Raw genomic sequence first — 21,248 nt, forward strand, 5'->3', positions numbered from 1 at the left:
CACAATTTTTCATCCCCAATGTCTTGAGATCATGTTCACAGAGTTTCGTGGCGAACGGGTTGAAAACCTCAGAGGAGTATTTCAAATTCCAGAGCATGCTTTTTTTAAACAGCCCTGAATAGCTGACTTCCTGTTGGGCGGAGCCTATGACATAAAGTGTGAAAGTTGTTCGGCTCTATGAGATCTATAAGTGTACCGAGTTTCATATAAATACATGCAAGTGTGTGTGAGCTATGGTTCAAGATTTCTGACTGTGTTCCAGGGGGCGCTGTAGAGCCCCTGTGCCACGCCCGGGTCCCAGCCTCTGCAGCGTCCTGATGGCCGCAGATTCCAATGTGTGTGCCAATTTTCAAGAGTTTTTGAGCATGTTAAGGCCCCCAAAAACCCCCGGAAGGTTTAATAAAAAATAAAAAAAATAATAAGAAGAAGAAGAATAATCCTTAGAAGAACAATAGGGCTCTTCGCCCCTTTGGGCTTGAGCCCTAAATATTCAATTTAACCAGCCTGCGTGTCTTTGGGCTGTGAGACATATTGCTGTAATCAGCTGAAGGGAAGGGTATAGGAATGGATGTAGTGATGAAAGGATGTTTGTAAGTTGGTTTATAAGCCAACTGTGAGCATAGAGAAGACAAGAGAGATCAGATTGAACGAATGCAGTTCGAATTACGTCTTGCCTGCTGCTAGGGGGTGCTGCAGTTTGATGCTGTGCAGGAGAATTCTCATAATGTCACATGTGACGGAGAGTGACTCCCTAGGAGTTGCCAGAAGTGCTGAGGGCTCAAAGTTTGTCATGACAGAAGCTTTATTGATACCGAATATAGTTTAAATAACTGTTTGTTATCTGCACGATTGAATAGGATACCTTGGATTTAAGTGCATCTTGAAGGCGACCGTGGTTCATTTGTCCTTGGCTCTGGATTCTGAAAGACATGCAATGAGAGCGCTGAGGAAGCATAAGGGAATCGGCTCGCGAGGGGAGCAAGAATTCTGTTTCTGCATCCACCACACAAACGATGATGGTGATCTCGGCCCGGGGATCCTATTGACAAGAGGGTGGAGACTGGGAACAGCTCAGAGTCCTCCCGAGATGAGCCTGGGAGCCGCATGGAAAGAGACTGTGATCGGAAGGATGAGAGGTGATCCTCAATTGTCGCCAGTGATACTGAGCGCCATCTGTCCTTCAAGAAAACGAGACTAGCCGCGCAGTATGATGTGGCCCAGTATATATGGAGGTTTTTAGAAATCAGTTGATTGTTTGGGGCGTGCCCCTGCTCCCGAACCTTTGTTAATACCAATTAACTCAATTTATTTATATTAAGTACCTTTTTTTGAGGCAGTCCAAAAGGTCTAACTGAATCTGACCTAATGACATCATCACATGGCACAGCTGGTTGGTTCTATCCTGTATGGGTAGCCATTAAGCTGTCTGCTCAACATTCAAACATATGACTATTGCTTGTTGTAACAGTTTCGCAGCATGCTTCAGGAAAGCGGAATCAATGTCTAAGATAAGTGAATGCTCTTCTTATCTATATCGCTGAGTGTTTTGCATGGTCTCTAATTACATCCAAAATAAGCAACTATAATCAAGTAAAAACAAAGTGTCATGCTAGCAGTTTGCATTGCATGTAGGAGCAAAATATTAAGCATATTAGCAGCATCTAAATGCAATTAGCAGCTAAATCCTTAATGCATGTGCTTATACAGCTAGAGCGAAATGCAGTTTAGAGAAAATGTAATCGCTCAAGGACACGCCGATTGTAACTATGGTTGGGTTCGCAGCTGGCTACACCATGGACGCGTGGGCGAATTGGCGGGTCGTGTGTCTGGTGGCTCTTTCTGTGGAGGACATTGAAGACATCTAGCTATTCGGAACCATGATATCAGGTATTCTGACTGGATTAAGCCTTGCCCTGGGTTATCAAAAAATTTAGAAGATGGGAACAGCTGTCCAAAGCCTCACAAGGCTGCCCGTCATGATTGAAGCAGTGGGCAGAGCGGTCAGCATTGAGACTGAGACTATTAACCGCAATATGGATAACATCACAGAGAAGCTTGCGGCTTTGGAAAGGTAATTGGAGAAATTGGAGACCAAAAATGGACAAATGAACAATCATAGGGACTGACAAATGGAATGCGGCTACTAGACCAAACAACTTGTATCTCATCTTCTTTCGGCTTTTCTACCAGCATCGGCCTTGGGCTGGATAACAAATTTTCTCCAGGGCGAGCAGTGCAGCCAGACTTTTCTCGCATTCCTCCGCACTCCCACAGCCACCTGCTGATTGTTGACTCTGTCAAGGCTGTCTCCATGGCAACTTGCTGTGATGCTGTATAATCTGCGGGATGAGGCATGTAGAGAGAATCGCAACTCTCCAGACCTACTAATACACAAACTCTTACACATATACAGATATGCACTCACCTCCTAACCCCCATCCCTTGCCTCGCCGCTTTGTTCCGCCAATCTGGCAAGCGGGCCTGTGACCAGTGCTGTAATGGCTGTTGTACTGGATGCTGATTGCCTGGTCTTCATCACCTCGACCCCCCAATCTCCATCCCCAGTTGCAAAGTCATGTGTTTGTGGTGTATTGATTATGAGCTTTTGTGCTAAGGTGTTTTTCCGGTTCTCACACTGTGCTCCTGTAACAACAATGAGTTTTACGTAGTAATTAACTCAAATGATATATAGGGAATTTGAATAATTAATCAGGTATTTGATTAATATATATCTCAGATGGCAGTTACATTAAATTTTATTGATTATGAAAAATAGCTCAATTGCCTATACCAATACTAATCACAGGGCACTGTAATTTACTCATTAATATGTCAATATTCCATTCTTCATATCAGTTTTTGTGATATCTCTTACTGTAAATTACTGCAAATCAAACAGTGGATTGTCCGGCAAGCCAGATTGACCTATCAGTTTTCAATAAAGATATCACTTTTTATAATTCAAGGAAAAATATTCTCTGGCCACGAAAACATTATCCTATCATTATGATAAATTTAGTTTCTAAATTTAAAGCTTGTAGCTAAAGATCAGACCTTCAGTGACTCGTAATGTGAGTGGGGTGGAGTCCAAGCCAATCATGTTATATATGGGTTTTTAATAATTCAACTAGTAATACATCGAACTACAAATCACACAGAGTAAATATGCGTACGAAAATACAGACAATAAACTTTACAATACATAACGGAATCCAAGTAAAAGAGAGAGAGAGAGAGAGAGAGATGGAGAAAGCGAGAGAGATCACAGAATGAGCTCAAGTATGAAAATCAGTCAGTAAACCTTAGTGAAACCAACAACGATCAGATCATAGCAACACTTTAAAGCAGCATTTAAATCTCCATAGAAAACGATACTTGCATGGCCCAGTGGGTGAGCGTGGTACCGGCGACGCACGTGTGATGTCACGTGGTCCTTTGTTCGTTCATCTTCGCGCGGTGTTTGAAAGGTTCAACAAACAATGTTCCAGAATTCGTCTTCCTTGTGTGGAGAGGCGAATAGTTGAATAAACATAGTAAAGAAAAGAAAAGAAAACAACGAAAAGTTTCCAAATGAGCCATGAAAATGGCTTTCCTCTCCTCAGTCCGTGTGCTGAGGGGGGAGGAGAACCAAGCGCGGCCCGAGGCCGCGCGGAGCGACGTGTCCGAGCACACACAGATCAGAAGGAAACGAGAAAGAACTAAAACTAAACATTAAAAAAAAAACTAGGCGGGCCTTGTTCGGTCAACTCTTATAGATTGATATGGTCACGCCCCTTTTTGCATAAACAGCCAATGAACATCCGCGATCTAAAGTGGAGGGAAAAGTTCCTTTGTCTCGGTGGAGACAACCCCCTGATGATTTAGGGCTTGTCCGATTTCATCAGGAATATTAAAGCAAGTTCATTATTCCAGATCAAATACACTTTACATATTACTTTGCTCTAGATAAATGGGTCTGTCAAAGCATGACGATTACACAGATACCAAAATTAATATGTGCAAATGATCAAAACATGAAGTTACATTCAAATGCAGAATTACACACATTTAAAGATTTGTTTAACACATGATAACACTGCAGATCGTCCCAATTTATATGGGAAACCTCTAATGTACCGCAAAAACAATACTATATACATTAAGACTACATTTGAGTACATTTTATCATTCTTTTGTAAGGATTAGGTTTCCTGTCCTGTGGTCCTGTGTGAGCTGCCAAGGAGTGTGGGGGTTGCAGAACATGGCTTTTTGAGAAAGTATAAGAATGAAATCAAGCATTTCCACTTATAAGTCAGCACTTTAACCATTTACCCAGGATTAACCATTTTTATGCAATACACAAACATTCAAAATACATATTAATAAGGACTTACAAAAATTAAGGAACTTTAAGAAAGTTTCTTTGTTTGTGTGTGTGTGTGTGTGTTAAGGAATTCAGGTCTCCTTTGAGGCTCGAATGGGTATCGTAAAATAATTTAAGTCCAGCCAGGCTGGCGCCAGACCAGGCATTTGGTGCACACAGAGTTTCATTTGTGGCTTGAATTTAACCCATGAATCGATGCATATCTGTTACACTCCCATAGGAGAAAATTGAGAAAGCACATTTATAGTTTGCTTTATTTAATTCAGGTCAGTCCTCCCAGGAGTTTTGTGCACTGTAACTCTGACAAACCTTTATTTGCATGAGAGAGTAAAAATGGCATGCATTATCTAACTTTGTCCGCCTCATCATTGCACGTCATGAATTAACGAGCTGTTTTGCTGCCGCTCGAACTGATGAAGCGAAGAATGTAACAGCAGTTAACAAATTACTAAATTATGATATTTGCTCAGGTGGGTGCTGGGGTCTTTTCTACCGGATTGCAAAGTATACATTTTGTTAATTAACATTACACATAGTGTGCGTCTAATTAGAGTTAAGCTTAGTCAGCGTGGTAGCCTAGGCACACATAGATAGTAATCAGAGCCGGACAGTAACGGAGTACATTTACTTGAGTACAGTCCTTAAGTACAATTTTGAGGGATCTGTACTTTACTCTAGTATCATTTTTGGGGAGTACTCACGACTTTACTCAAGTACATTTGAGAGGCAAATATTGTACTCTTTACTCCGCTACATTTCTATCCATAACCGTAAGTACCCGTTACTTCTTTGACCCCGTCCACACGGAGAAGGAGTTTACCCCAATCCAATATTTTTTTAACTCGTCTTAAGAAATATCTGCATCTACACAAAACCACAAAACGATGTAGCACACATACCAGACCAGCATGTGGCACTGTAATTCTGCCACAGAGATACACTTAAAATGGAGAAAAAGACATGGACTATGCTCATAAATCTTATGCTTGGTACACAAACGAACACAGAACAATACATTTATTAATCTGTGTTAGTGTTAGTTAATAAAAAGACAATAATTCAGTGTTCGTTGATGTTTTTGTTGCTGTTATGTGACGTAGCGGTGTCTGATTAGGGGCGAGACATGGGCTGATGACGTCATCGTTTCAGAAAATATACGGTTTTTGCCATCCAGACGAAAACGCAAGACGGCGGGTCCGTGTGGACGAAGCGACTATCCGATAAAAAATTTGTGTGTATTCACAGAAACGTGTCTCTGTGTGGATGGAAAAAAAGGAAAAAAGAAAAAATCTCAGAAACCCTCAATATGTTGTTTCCTTCTCCAACTTGATTGAATTCTGCAGGCGCCACTGATTGGGACAGCTTATCAGCAATCACATTCAGTTTTCCACCAAAGACTTCATGACAGCACGTACACACACACACACACACACACACAGAGTTGTCACACATATATTGTGTGTGTGAGAATGGTGTTAATTCAGCTGAAAGTATTTTCTCCTGCCTTTGCTGTGTGTCAATGTGAGAGAAAGGGGCTTAATACTGTCACTCAAATGAGCTGAATAATTTTTTTCCTTCTTTGTACACTGACCTAAACACAACTGATTAGCTGATTTTTAATTTAATCATTATTATTTCCTCTTCTATGCTGCGTGTATAACACAGTCAGGTTCAGAGGTGTGTCAGAACATTGCTATATTGCCTTCTTTGCTCGTTTAGGTTTATTGATTTGATTGATGAAAAAAATATAGAAACTCACATGTACACACAATTGTTAGATGAATTTTATTTTCCGATTTTACACATTAATGTAAGCTGAGCATTTGCTTTGATGTTCTTGAGCAGTGCTATTCAAATCTTGCCCTGGAGGGCCAGTGCACTGCAGAGTTTAGCTCCAACCCTGATCAAATCCACTTTGAAATCACTAATGATCCCAAAGACATTGATTAACAGGCTCAGGTGTGTATGATCAGGGTTGGAGCTAAACTGTGCAGTGCACTGGCCCTCCAGGGCAAGATTTGAATAGCCCTGTTCTTGAGTAATGCGGTGCGTTTAACACAGTCAGGTTAAAATGTGGGTGCAAGAAATCTATTAAAACTCTAACACAGGTTTGTCAGAGCGTTGCCATTGTGCTATTGCTTTGTGGGCAAGTGAGAAATGTTAAATAAAGAAACATAGTAAAAAGATGAAAATAACTTGATTTTACTTTCAATTCCTTTTACATTCTCCAAGGTATTAACATTAACATTTTTTATAACTCCATGTAGGACGTTTCTGTACATAAATGTAAGCACTGTGGCAGTAGTAATGCAATATTTAGAAAATGTACTCTTGTGCTTTTGATACTCAAGTACTTAAGTACTTTTACTTAAGTACACAACTTTTACTTGTACAGGGACCATAATGTAACCTACAGATCGCATACATTCAGAAATGAAGAAAAACTGAAAAATTACAGCATATGCTCTCTGTTTCAACTTTGCCATAGTAGAGAGAGACGTTTCTAAAAGAGCAGTCAATAAATCATTTAATATGGATTTTTTAATTCCAGTTCCAATAATCCATGTTATAACTATTCTTCTAGTATTATGCGTGTATTTTTCGTTTAATATAATTTCATAATTTCAAAAAAATATTTTATTTTCTAGCGTAGTGAAATAATTTAGCTGCGGAGCGGTGTTTCTGATCAGGGAAAATGTTGCTGCTGCAGAGCTGGGGAGCACGAGGACTGGGATTGAGAACTGCTGACCTAAAGGAAGTGTTCTTAATAGCAATGTTGTTGTGTTTATTTAACAATTATAATTTTGATATATCTTGTCATTATTTAAAAGCTGAAATTTGAGGTTTATCTTTTTATTAAACCTTTTCAACCTTTATTTGAACTTTTACATTATATATCTCAATCTTGAAATCTTGAATGCTATTAAACTGTTGCCAGTCAAGTTGTCATTTAAAATATGTACATCATTGGTAATGTTATTGTTTTAGTGATTATGCAAAAGTTATTTTATTTGTTGTTTGTTAATTTTTAGATATAAAACTTGGTTAAGTGATGTATGTGAATGTATTTTTTTAACCTTTCCAGCACATTATAACAATACCATAATAATACTGATGACTCTGATCATTTTGGTCACTATAATCGTGATAAATGTTCATACCATTACATCCCTAGTCCTCTGTATCCTAAAAGTGTCTGAATTCTGTGCATCATAACTGAAGGCAGCAGGGTTTGTGGACAAAGGTTAATCGTCAGCAGCAGGATTTTGTGAGGTGCTGCTACTATTGGAGAGCATATGGCATCAGCTTACACGTTATTCAGCTTTTATAGTTGTGGGACATCACAGATACCCAGTAATTATAATAATAATAATAATAATAATAATAATAATAATAAAATCATTAGTGTTACTTATGGAAATTTATGAGTGTGTTTTCCTTTTACAAAGTTTACAAACACACCCTGATGAATCTTGACGGGTAGAAGTGGTCACTGGTGTCAAAATTATTCACATTCATTATTCAGGTTGAAGTATAGATACTAGGGTTTAAAAAGACTTTTGTAGAAGTTGAAGTATCAACTCAAGCTTTTTACTCAGGTAAAAGTGTAAAATTACTGGTTTCAAAACTACTTAAAGTATAAAAGTAAATGTAATGACGACTTGATAGCTAGGACTGTAACTGTAGCTAGTTGGGGACAAGTGACCACTGTGGTGCATCGATAAGAATGCAATTGGATGCTGGAAATCTCTTCGATGGGTTTATTGACAGTCAGCAGAGGATTAACTGTCTTCATGTATGTACAGTATGTGTGTGGTCTTACAATAAACAATAAAAGAAAATATCAGCATACAATTAAACAACAGTGCTGACATGATTCAATTAGCAAAGCTAGTAAATTGTAATTATTATACATTTCCCTTTAAGTAGCTTTAGCTGCTTATACCTATCAAATAACCAAATAAAATACCAGGTAACACATTATCTTCTTATTGAATTCAAGAACAGCCTTCATACTTCATACTGCTATAGCAGACAGCACACAAACGTTGTGCTGATGTCGAGCCGACCTACAAAATTCCATCTGCATGACATCGCTCAGGGAGCGTTTGCTAATAGGGAAGATGTCGCCGCGACGTCGGCCTCTGATCGGAAATGCTCTCCGGCCGATGCTGGGACGATACATCCCGGCCGCTCTGCGTGGACGCGGTTCACCGGCATTTTGGTCGGCGTTACGGACCACCCGAGGCTACCGCCGCTGGTTTATAATAAAACACACCACTCTCAAGAACAAATGCAGCTTTATTAATATTTTCATTTTTTCATATTACATCTACAAATACATTAACATTTACCAGATGCTTTGATCAAAAGTGGATAATTAGGGATTATTTGTAGTCTTTTGAAAATTAACCATGATTTTACTATAGCTTTTGCAGTAAAACCATAGTAAAAACAAAAATAACCATTACCACAGTACTTGCATGGTTAAATGTTGTATGAGTATAGCACCTTTTAACAATACTTATTTCAAAGTAGGTTTACAGGAAATGCATGTTTCAAGGTTACAGTTTAAAAAGCCAGAGATGACTGAGACTCACTGGGGAAGACCTAGTTCTAGTTCATAATAAAGTCATGTGTTCAGTGCTGTCAGCATCGCAGGCTAACTTTATGCCAAAAACTTTTTAAAAAGAGTTACATAGACACAAAATAAAACCAGGCAAACAATAATTAAGCAATTAAAATGTTTTAAATTGCATGATAAAAATTCTAAAATATTTTCTGTTAGAATCTTACTAAACAAGTCTCTAGTTTTGTGTTCAGTTAACATTAACATTATCTTTCAACATTTTTAAAGGGTAAGTAAAAAAATATTCAATCAATTTTCCATTGTTACAATGTTGGTAACATTTTTAAAAGAACAATGTTTATTCTTTCTCCAAGATAACGTTTATTTGCAAAACTGATACAAAACAGCATGTTTTCATTTAGATGCTGCATTGTGTCATTTTCTCAAAACTCGTCATTTCATTTAGCATCATCCTGCAGAGTGATGCTTACAAATAAAAGGGGGCATGTAGGTCCACATAACTCAGAGAGTAAATATTGTTCATTTACAGATATTAGAGACATTGCAATAAAGCAGGTTGAAAATTTACCCTTATAGGCAAAATAAGGATAATATTTGTTTTGTGTGTCAAATGTTTTGTGTGTTCATGTACAGTTGTCGTCTGTCTGTAGTCTTTGTGAGCGTTGGTGTCATCTGAAGTCTTCACAAGTGAGTTTGGATTCAGTCTGGAGCTGGTGTAATCTCTAGAAACCTTGCGATGGCCATCCTGAGATAGAAACAGGAAATAAAAAGAAAAGAAAGTTTAGCATAGCTGCTGCTGTTTATTTTATTTCAGACAAAATATTATTTATTTAATCACATATAACTGGAGTGCATGGTTATTAAATGTGTTGTGTGAATACTAAACTATGTATTTTAATCTAATTTAAACAACAAAAAAAAGTGTGTCTGAGCCCCAAATATTATTAGGAAGGCTATTTCAAAGAAAAATACCAAAAAGTTCTACTTCCTTTAGTGGACTTTGATAAACCTCACTACAGGCCAAGCACCACAGCTGCTGCTGCCCCCATTTGAGCTTATTTTGCTATATATATCTGATTTGAACATAAGTAGATATAATAAACGCACATCCAAAAACTTTAGGCAGGTGCTCAATCACATGATACACTTCACCAATCAATAAACAAAAATCAACACACTGCCACTAATGCTCTCAAAAATCAGTTTATTGATGAAGTGTTTCATGTGATCCCTGTAAAAGTATTATTCGTGGAACAGGCATCTCTTTAGAATGGAATACACATGCCACAGTACCATTTCAGTTGCTGGAACATCATATTTGTAATTTATACTGCCGTTAAAAGTTTGGAGTCAGTAAGATTTATTAAATCTTTGAGAGAAGTCTCTTCTGCTCACCAAGGCTGGCTTTATTTGATCAAAAGGAAGTAAAAAACAGTAATATTGTGAAATATTACAATTTAACAGTTTTCTACCGGAGTATATTGTGAAATGTAATTTATTTCTTTGATCTAAGCTAATTTTTATTACTCCAGTCTTCAGCGTCACATGATCCAAGTCAAGTCAAGTCACATGTGCCTTGGTGAGAGAAATTCTTTTGAGCTTGCTCCAGAAATTGCAGAAACAATTAACATATAACCATACAGACTTCAACAGGTGAAAACGTGCAATATGCACATACATATACTCAGTACACACAGTGTACTATTAGACATACATAGTTAACACTACATATTATACGTAGTATGTACATACATACAGTTAGCACTAAACATTATACACTATACACAGAATGTACACGTTCCACATTATGTAAACTTATATAAGCAAAAAAATATGCTAAGATGAAACAGAGTGATCTTGAAATGGATAAAGAAATGTCATGGATGTGCATTGGATGGTATCCAGCGGAAACGTGTAGGGTATTGTATTAAAAGCAGTGTTGAACTGTTGGAGTTAAAGGGCAGTGTGTGGTGTTCCATATTGTGGGAGTATGCTGTAGGGTGTATTAGTTCTGACTGTTCATTAGTCTGATAGCCTGAGGGAAAAATCCCTATCCCTGTGGAGCGGGTAAGCAGCTTCAAGTTCCTCGGCATTAACATCAGCGAGGATCTCACCTGGTCTACACACACTGATGCAGTGCTAAAGAAGGCACATCAACGCCTCTTCTTCCTGAGACGGCTGAGGAAGTTTGGAATGAGCCACAGCATCCTCAGATCATTCTACACTTGCACTATAGAGAGCATCCTGATGAGCTGCATCACTGTCTGGTTTGGAAACAGCACCGCTGGCAACCGTAAAGCTCTGAAAAGGGTCGTGCGAACTGCCAGCCACATTATTGGAGGTGAGCTTCTCTCGCTCCAGGACATCTACACCAGGCGGTGTATAAGGAAAGCCTGAAGGATCATCAGTGACTTCAGCCACCCGTCCCACAGACTGCTCTCTCTACTGCCCTCAGGAAGATGCTGGGGCTCATTCCAAACTTCCTCAGAGTTCTGAGTATGGGTCACCATACTTGGCTGTATGTCATGTCACTTTTTTATTTTCAGTGTCCACTTTTCTTACATCACACTCACCCTGTTTTGCTGTCACATCGTATATCTACACTGTATGAGACAAAGCATTGCAAATCATTTTAATTTGTGAAAGCATGTCATAAATAGAATGATTCAGCAGTTTTCTGTCGGGTATTTGTCGTGCCGTGCTGTGTAGCATCAAGTGTAGACCGCATCACTGATTATAATAAGTTCTGTTGAATTTTGTTGTGTGGCAACGCGCCGCTTGCATCCACTGTAGACACGATGTTAGTTATTGTCACTTTCTAATGCTACATTTGAATTTTCATGCCACTTTATTTTAAATTAGCATGGGCCAAATATTTTTCTCTTGTGGGCTCCCTATTGAGGAACCCTGGTTTATGACATGTGGAGTCCCACAAGGCTCAATTCTTGCACCGTTCTTGTTTAGCTTTTATATGCTCCCACCAAGTCAAATAATGAGAAAGAACCAAATTGCCAATCACAGCTATGCAGAGGATACCCAGATTTACCTAGCCTTAATTAGATGTTTTGTTTCCAAAAATAAAAAAAAATACATATAAATAACATTACTTTACAATATAACGTTTCTATCTATATAGTCTACCAGTCAACAGTTTTTGTACAGTTAGATTGTTTTATGTTTTTAAAGAAGTCTCTTCTGCTCACCAAGCCTGCATTTATTTGAAATATTTTTACCATAAAAATAAAAAAATAATAAAATGTAATTTATTCCTGTGATTTAAAGCTGAATTTTCAGCATCATAACTCTAGTCTTCAGTGTAACATCCTCCATAAATCATTCTAATATGCCGATTTACTGATTATCAATGTTTAAAACAGGTGAGCACATTTTTTTCAGCATTCTTTGATGAATAGAAGGATCCAAAGATTAGCATTTATGTGAAATAAAAAGATTTCACAACATTATACACTATTCCATTCAAAAGCTTAGAGTCAGTATATATATATTATATACTCAGCTGTTTTTAACATTATCATAATAAGTTTTTTAGTTTTTTAGCAGAATATCAGAATGTAGTTTTGCTGTACTTTATCAAATAAATGCAGGCTTGGTGAACAGAAGATACTTCTTTATAAAACATTAACAAGCTTACTGTTCCAAAACTTCTGACTGGTAGGATACTATAGGCAACTTTAATTTTTCTCTAATTTCTAGCTTTTGATTGGCTTAGAAATCTATAACTGCTGGACAATAACAAATAATAATGACTTTTTTATAAATGACAAACACTTTTTTCAATCACAATAAGGCAGAATAGTTTTTATACTGTAATAATAGCATTTTTCATTTACTTTATTTATCACCTGCTGGAGATGACTTGAAAAAAACATATTGTCGCAATTGTGTCTGTTTTTCTCATAGACTGTATAAAAGGTTTTTCTGCGAAAACAACTGTTTTCATACAGCCATAATTGGACGCTGTTGCCCATATTAGGAGTTTCCTAGTATGATTTTCTGCGCGAGGGCGCCCTCCTGCTTCGAGTATGAATGAAACACACACTGCAGGAGAGTTTAGCGCTCCGTGATGTTCGTCTCGCCTTCTAGGTCCAAATAAAACATCAGGTCATGTGCAAACTATCCTGTCTCTTTGAGTTTAAATTTTAATTTATTCACACAATAATAATTGTATAAAATATTAAGAATTTCTGACATTTTATAATGTTAGAAAACATTTCAATTATAAATAAGTGCTGTCCATTGAACTTTCCGTTTATAAAAGACAGTATCAAAGTTTCCACAAAAAAATATTAAGCAAAGAAAAAAAAACTGTTTTAGCAATTGACAATTAGAACAAGAATAAACCATTATAATTAATTAGGCACCATCAATAAATGAACACCAAATCGGCACAGTAGTGACCACTGAAGACAGGAGTATTGATGCTGAAAATTAAACTTTGCATCACAGGAATAAATTATATTTTAGATGTATTTATATTGCATATATATCCAACATTTAGTATCAACAGTTCAACAAAAATACAATCACTATACCAATGTCAACTTACCATGTTGTTTCCTACAACCAGCAGACCTTTCCAATTTTGGGGGGAAATGTTCTTAAAGTGTTCCTTGACTTCCCACAAGATGCTAGACTTTGATATTGTTATTATTTGAAATAAGTATTGACTTTCCTCTTTTGTTTCTTTATTTCCAGGTGGAATTTCCATCTGAAGGTTCCTTCATTGTTGGCCTGTCAAAGTGCAACTGCAAAGCTGGTCTAGGTCACTGCAATCATCAGATTGGGTTACTGTATACCCTCGCACAATATATAAAACTCTCATACAAGTCTCTTCCACCTAATGTTAGTTAAACCTCCCTACCACAGACATGGCATGTTCCTTCACGTTCTATGGGTCTAGCCCCCAAACCTATTAATACAGTAAAAATATCTAAATTAAAGCCACCAACAGCTGATCCACCACAAACATCCTATAAAAGATCTTGTCATGGAATCATACCCAACATCTACTGTCCTATTCCAACCCCTTTACCAAGTGACCAGTTTGCTAATGACCTTTGCGAAAATCTTGCTAAAATTGGAAGCAATAGCCAAATGCACAAACTGCTGCTGGCATCAAGGAGATATCCAGTGGACCAAGTTGAATCTGAATTTGGACTTCTGCCCCATGGATCAGCGTTGACATACCAAGCCATTGGCTTACCCACCACAACTACTGATCACTACCCACCGTTTCCTCTGCCACAACAACCGTGCACCTACTCAACAGTTTTCAACGAGAAGGAGAGTAGTTTCTATAGAGGTATGACTGTTACTCCCTCTGATGCCGAGGCACTAGAGAAAGAAACCAGGGGACAAAGTGACAGTAAGATATGGCACCGTGTTCGTTCCCAGCGTCTGACATCATCAAATTTTAAAAGAATAGTCTCACGAGTTGGAGACTTCAGCACACTTGTCACCAGTATGCAGAAGCAGAAAAGGTCATTGCAGACACAAGTCATGAAGAGAGGCCTGGAACTGGAGCCAGATGCAGCTGCACAATATGAGCAGGAAACTGGCAATCGTGTTTTCCCTTGTGGCTTTGTCATAAATCCTCATGCCCCCCATTTAGGTGCATCTCCTGATCGAAAGGTGGTTGACAGTACTGGTGTTCTGGGGTTGCTTGAAATCAAGTGTCCTGATGTAGACAGTGTACTAGAGTGCAAATACCTTTCTGTAAAAGAAGATGGTGCGCTTGCTCTGAAAACTAGCCATGAATATCATTTTCAAATGATTGGACAAATGGGAATAACAGGGATGACCTGGTGTGACTTTTTCTTAAAATCCAGAAATGACTTCCATCTAGAGCGCATTGACTTTGATGAGGAGAAGTAAGAGTTTGTAAAAAATAAGTTAGACTTATATCTTGTTTTTTTTTTTCAACTACTGGCTGCCCAACCTGTGCTTATAAATTAATCTGTGTTTAGTGAGTAACACACACACACTAACACACTTAACAGTCAATGGACACATTAGATAATTAAAATAGTAAATTTATGTACAGTTTTATGACAACTAATTTCTACATTAAAAACAAAAATTGTCTGCTATTTATAAAATGTTTTCACTGTAGTGTATATACAAATATGAAATAAATGTGTATAGTTGTAGAATCATTTCTAGATTAAAACCAATGAAAGCTAATGGGTACAAAATATATATTTTTATTTCAGTAATTCAATCCACTGTATGTCTTCTACTGTACAAATTAAAACAGTAAACCAAAGTTGCAACATTTAAATGACTACTCATTTATGTACATTGTTTTTTTTTAACTGTAAGCTAAAATGTAGGTTTCCAGAGTAAATTAATAGTCTAACTATAACAAATAAAATAGTTTAAAATGCATGTACTCAGGCCACCCAAGATACTGAGCAAATGGTGTAATGATAAAGGTATCTAAATCTGTTCTAATGAAAAAAAAAAAAAAAAACTGAGTTCTTTCCAGCACATTTTCATTTCTGAATGAAATATTTAAAATAGAGGTCCTTGGAAATTTGTCAATAGAGCACAAACAGTCCACATCTGGTTGACTGAACCACAGAGTGAAAGGGGTAGGACACCATCAAAAATATGATGTTCCTTGATGCGTCTGATGTCCCTCTCCACATGTATCCTCAAGCGGGCAATCTCTTGAGTATGTGTAATTTCATGTTTACTGAATTGTCCGCTTGGTCTTGTGAAGGCTGGGGTTACAAGACTGACCTTGATGTCAGTAAGGAGGTCTTTGATTACCATTACTTCATCGCCTGGCTCAAGCAGTTTGAGTATGCCAGACTCTTTGGTGATTTCCTTGTCAGAGATGGAGCCTGTGTACAGGTTGCTTACAAAGCTAACTGTCCCAAAGGGTGTGATGCCGATCAGGGATTTCAAAGTTGTGGTTCCCTTGTAATGAGAGTACGTCATGGTGTTCAGAACTTTTGAACTTGCTGATTGAATATGGATCTCAGTACAATCTAGCACAACACGTGTTTTTGGAAAGGTCTTCTTGAAGCATGGTGGCATTAGCTCATCTACAGCCTCTCTAATTGGCCATAACGGTAGTGTACCAAGCATGAAATGCAGGTAGTTAGCCCAAGTTATACATATCCTGCTGACTGTGGCCTTTGAGATATTAAACCTTACTGCTAAATCTGCGGAAAGAAGCCCCTGCCTCATACGGCAGAGAAACAAGAAAAACTGGTCAAAGAGACCCATGTCTTGGGCCTGAAAGCCAGCAGTTACAGTCTTCTCTGTTTTATTAAGTCTTTGCATTTGAGTCCATCTCACCAGAGACTGTGCTTTAGGTTGTAGGGACTGGTAGAGTGTTTTGAGGGTTTCATAGTCTTTAAATCCAGTGTAAAACAGCTTGGGCTCACATTGGAATCTTTGTAGACAAAACTGTTGACTTCTCAAATTTTCATTTTCTTTTGTCAGACGAGCAATCTCCTTCTGTGCTGCATTCAGCTGCTCTTCTGTGGAAGGAGATGTTTCCAGTTAATCATGGTCTCGCAGTGCCCCAAAACCACAGTTAGATCTGTTTAAGGATAGAAGAGACAAAAAATAATAATAATTATGAAGAAAAAAAATAAGTATCAAGGATGTCATTGTGTAGGTTTACACAAATTTCCATCAATCCAAATAAATCCAATCCGATTTCAGATTCTGTTTATATGAACCCTAAATTTGTATCTTGTTCACAGAGATCTTATAAAAGGGCTCTAGAAAACTTTCATCCCAGCACTGCAAGTGTGCAAGGTATTTGAGCTATTTATCCCATTACTAACATTATTTGGGTGCTTGTAAATGTAGCAACTGATTCATTATGCAGCAACTATCATGCCTATATATGACATATTTCACTCTGTTGGCATTAGATTGATAACTCACTGTTCTCCTGTGTTCTAATCAGAAAATGAATGGTTCTCCTCTTCGTCCTCCTCAAATGTTTCAATATCATTAACACTGGGTAGGAAAATCACAATTAATAAAGTTGTCACAGACATACATTTAAAAAATCAGGATTTCTGTAATATCTATAAAATTTGCCAACAATTGATTAAGATCTGACACTGAACAGTTTTATATGTCCTTAAGACCGTAAGAACTGACATCAAACTAAATTAATTCATATCACTTTGGTTAGGTTATGCAATCGGACAAATTACATCTGTTAATATGATAAAATATTACAGTATTATCGTATATTTTTGTTTATTATTCAGCAAAGGTTGAATTAAACATAAAAAGAGAATTTGAATATAAAAAAAAAAAAGAAGTGTACGGCACACACCTCTGATGTCGCTCAAGTGTCCTCCTGGGCTTCAGCTCACAGCTCCACGTAAATAAAGTTGGCACGCTTCCATGTTTCAGTTTATGTAAACCAGTGAGCGATCGTGCAATGCAGTCCGGGGTAAAATGTTTGGAGCATACTCTTGTGTTGTCTGTAACCTTATGGGAGAATAACAACATTGACATGCATTTGATAACTGAGTGAAACGTGACGCTGGGAGAGCTAGCGCTAGCTAGATTATTAAAGGTAACATTATTTCGCTTAAGTTACCTGAAAGTAAGGTCCAACATCTCTTCTTATTTTCACAATCCATTCACGGCAGACTTTTGGATCACTCGGAAAGCGATGAAACGACAAATCTTTATCGCACCCTTTCCGTTGATAGGATGTACAGCCTGGTACACAACAATACGACATCGCAATACCTGTGATTGGAGGCAATACTTCCGGGTTTCTTCCCACTGGAGCCTCGCTTTTGATTTCAAAATGGCGGATGCGTGAAATCGGCGTATAGCAATCACCAGCCCTGTCCACATGTCCACACTGAAAAGTAAAACAAATGCAGCTTGTTATGGTGCATACACACAAAATCACAACTATACAGTGACTCCATAGAGTTTGTGAATGAAGACATTATTTGACCAACTCCTCTATAATGACAGTGAAACTGTTGATGGAAAGTCTATACACCACAACAATGATCTAAAATTTCTACAGTGACGAGTTTTTTTTGGGTTGATCTACTCAAAATGTTTTCATCATTTACTCATCCTAACACTGTGCCTGATTAATGACTTTCTTTAAATAAACAAAGTTATTTTCAATCCTGGTCCTGAAGAGCCACAGCTATGCACATTTTGTATCAACCTTATCCGTTAACAGTGCTCTCTTCGGATCAGCGGCAGAGGGAATGCAGGTTTAAATTTACAGTTGTGATCATAATTTCAAAGGCTTACTAGACAGAAGAATCATTGTCATTGAGAAATAAAATTTTGTGTGTCTGAATAGAGATCACCATTACTTAATTATCATATTGACATGTAGCATATATTTTAGAATGTAATATAAACCAAACCTCAAAATTAACCTGCGCCCAGGCCCGGACTGCCACTTATAGAGAACATTGTGACCGAACTTTTATTATTATCCTGGAATGGGTTTACACGTACAAACTCAATGTTTTCATAAGTATTCATAACACATTTCTAATTACTGAAGCATTATTTTAAGCAATTCAGATATTCAGTTTAAAAGTTCCTTTTTAGATCACAAACACAATAAACGAGTAATGTTATACGCTTACCTCTTTTCAGCATCTACATCACGTTGCGTTTCAGAATGCGTTTCTTCACCCATTAACACACACACACAAAACAGGGGTTCATTGATGGTAAATCGCCAAAATCTAATATCATACTTAGTTTTCAAGCTTACCACTTCTCACTGTCTTCACTTGTGCTTCACAAAATGGCTCCTTGGCTGGAAACCGCATATCACGTGGCTCACAGTCAAATACTTAAAATTTTGTGCTAGATTTACCTAATTTTAACATAATTGTACAAGTGGTTGTCATTACTTATTTTCTTTCATTTTATTTATGCATACACTTAAGTTCACTTTTTAACTTATGGTTTTGCGTTACATGAACTATGCATGTTAGGTAGACATTGAAAAGTTATAAATACTACGTTTTTTGTGTTTAATATATTTACTTTTATAAGTAATGGTTGTTCAGACAACGAATAGTTTTTTCGGTGTAGTTTGTGGCTCATTATTAGCCTATTATTATTAATAACAAAACAGGCTAAAACAGTGGGATGACAAATTCTCTTATATTACACTTTGAACTTTTATTAACAAAATGAATAAGGAAAATATGTTTATCTGCGTTGTAAAAAAATATTTTTTAAAAGACTTTGGATTTCCCCTTTCTTTAAAACTGTAGTAGTTAGTGGTTCATTGTTAGCCCATTAATTAAAACAAGCAATAAAATAGTACAATGGTACAAATTCTCATTTGACATTTAAAGGCTTTTTACTTTTATTAACAAAAACGGATAAAATTTATATTGTATCCAAAATAAAAAGGTATTTTCCCTCTTTAAAAAAAATGCTTAGTTTGTGGTTCAATGTTTTATTTATTTTAAATGAAAACCGCAACAATAATGACAAACTCGCTTTATTAAAGGAATATTAAAGGAAGAAATTAAACTTATTTTAACAAAAGGTGTGCTTTTGGATCAGTATCTCACATCAATACCTGTTATCAGAGATGGGACCAATACACACATGTGCAAGTCTAAAGTAAGTCTCAAGTCTTAACCTTCAAGTCTCAAGTAAGTCCCAATAATTTTTTTCTTGGGCAAGTCAAGTCAAGTCAAGTCACAAGCTATGTCAAGTCAAGTCCAAGTCAAGTCACCTTATTATTGTAATTTTACCTGCAGAATCTGATCTTAATAAAGTTAAAAGATATACGTAACTGTCAGTACATTAAAATAATTTGGATTTGCATTGTAAATACTCATGTTCAGTAAAAAACATCATGGAATCAAACAAAATTGTAACTTCATAAAATTATTTATTTTTCACTTCTACCAACAGTGTTTGAAATGTTTTACATTTTCAACATTGAGTCCATAAAACAAATAACAGCTAAACATCCGACTCCTCTCTGAACACCTCTCTCTCTCTCAAACACAGTTTACATACAACATTAAACTTTATTACATTTATCGAAATTTTGGGCACCCTTACAGAATCTGTGAAAATGTGAGTAATTTTCAAAAAAAAAAGAGAGAGATCATACTAAATGCATGTTATATTTTATTTAGTACTAAGCATCTTGTTTCCTTCTGGAGCATCAGTGAATGTTTGAATCTTTTTAAATTGTTGTGTTTGAGTCCCTCAAATGTCCTCAGTGTGATAAGATGTATCTCAAAATCATAAAGACACTGCTGGAAAGGGTTCAAATATGCAAAGATGCTGGAAAACTGAAGAATCTGCAGGACCTTAAAGATTTTTCTGAAGACTGCTGCTCAGTTTAACTGTTGAGAACAAACAAGGGACTCATGCTCAACCATCACAAAACAGAAAGACAGTCGAGGATCATCTGGTAACAGAACACAGTTTTAAGAACCAAGGGTTCCCAAACTTTTGAGTGGGGTTATTTTAATAATTTCAGCATTTTTTTTGTCTTGTGGACTAAATGTTAATATCTTTTATGTACAATATCTTATTCAGGACAGTACTAAATAAAATATAACATGCATTTAGTATGATCTCTCTTATTTTTTGAAAATTACTCGCATTTTCACAGATTCTGCAAAAGGGTGCCAAAACTTGCAAAAGGGTGGCCAAACTTCTGAGCCTCACTGTATTTATATATATATATATATATATATATATATATATATATATATATATATATATATATATATAAAACTGTAATATGCACTTCTCATAATTAGGTAATCGCGGCAGCTGTAGTCTTATTCACATTTGTTTTTCTGATTAATTGTTTTGCTCCATGAGAAAGACAAGGTAACAAAATATTCGGGGCTTAAGCCCCCTTAGCCCAGCCCAGCCCTAGCGTTTTTTGACGGCCTGCTAGCGGATCGTGAGGGGGCGTTCACATAGCACGTCTTTTGTGTGCGCAAGTTCGTTATTTCCAATGTAGGCGCGCGGTATGCGCTTATAATGGAAGCAACGCGGTCGCGATGCGCCTCATCGAGTTAAAAACATCTCAACTTTTCAGAGAGCCGCAAGCGCACCGCAGGTCCGCGTATTCACGGAGAGAGCTCGTCATGGTTGCTTAGCAATGGCAGATGCCTCAGGGGCGCAACTGCCCAAGCACTTTGGAAAGAAGGAGAAAGCGGCGCACCAAGCGGTTTCCACGTGTTTTTAGGCGCGAATTATTGAAGACAAAAGTGATTACCGTCGATAACCCTCAGGCTGACATGTTGA

General features: G+C 37.2%; 1 protein-coding gene across 3 annotated transcripts; it reads right to left on the bottom strand.

Annotated features, from left to right (window-relative positions):
* Positions 1 to 15,162: 15,162 nt before the first annotated feature.
* Positions 15,163 to 19,694, bottom strand: LOC113047477 (uncharacterized). Of its 3 annotated transcripts, XM_026208862.1 has the most exons (6): positions 18,721 to 19,694; positions 18,590 to 18,632; positions 17,557 to 17,829; positions 17,287 to 17,444; positions 16,884 to 16,958; positions 15,163 to 16,468 (listed from the first exon to the last, which is right to left on the bottom strand). In XM_026208862.1, the coding sequence occupies exons 5-6, from the start codon at positions 16,951 to 16,953 to the stop codon at positions 15,489 to 15,491; spliced, it is 1,050 nt and encodes a 349-aa protein (XP_026064647.1). In that variant the 5' UTR covers positions 16,954 to 16,958; positions 17,287 to 17,444; positions 17,557 to 17,829; positions 18,590 to 18,632; positions 18,721 to 19,694; the 3' UTR covers positions 15,163 to 15,488. The 3 variants fall into 3 exon arrangements, with proteins under 3 accessions (XP_026064647.1, XP_026064646.1, XP_026064648.1); XM_026208861.1 differs by having other exon boundaries at positions 18,590 to 19,694; XM_026208863.1 differs by having other exon boundaries at positions 17,557 to 17,620; positions 17,712 to 19,694.
* Between the last annotated feature and the right edge of the window lie 1,554 nt (positions 19,695 to 21,248).

This window comes from Carassius auratus, chromosome 28 (genome assembly GCF_003368295.1).
Source record: "Carassius auratus strain Wakin chromosome 28, ASM336829v1, whole genome shotgun sequence".
Lineage (NCBI taxonomy): Eukaryota > Metazoa > Chordata > Actinopteri > Cypriniformes > Cyprinidae > Carassius > Carassius auratus.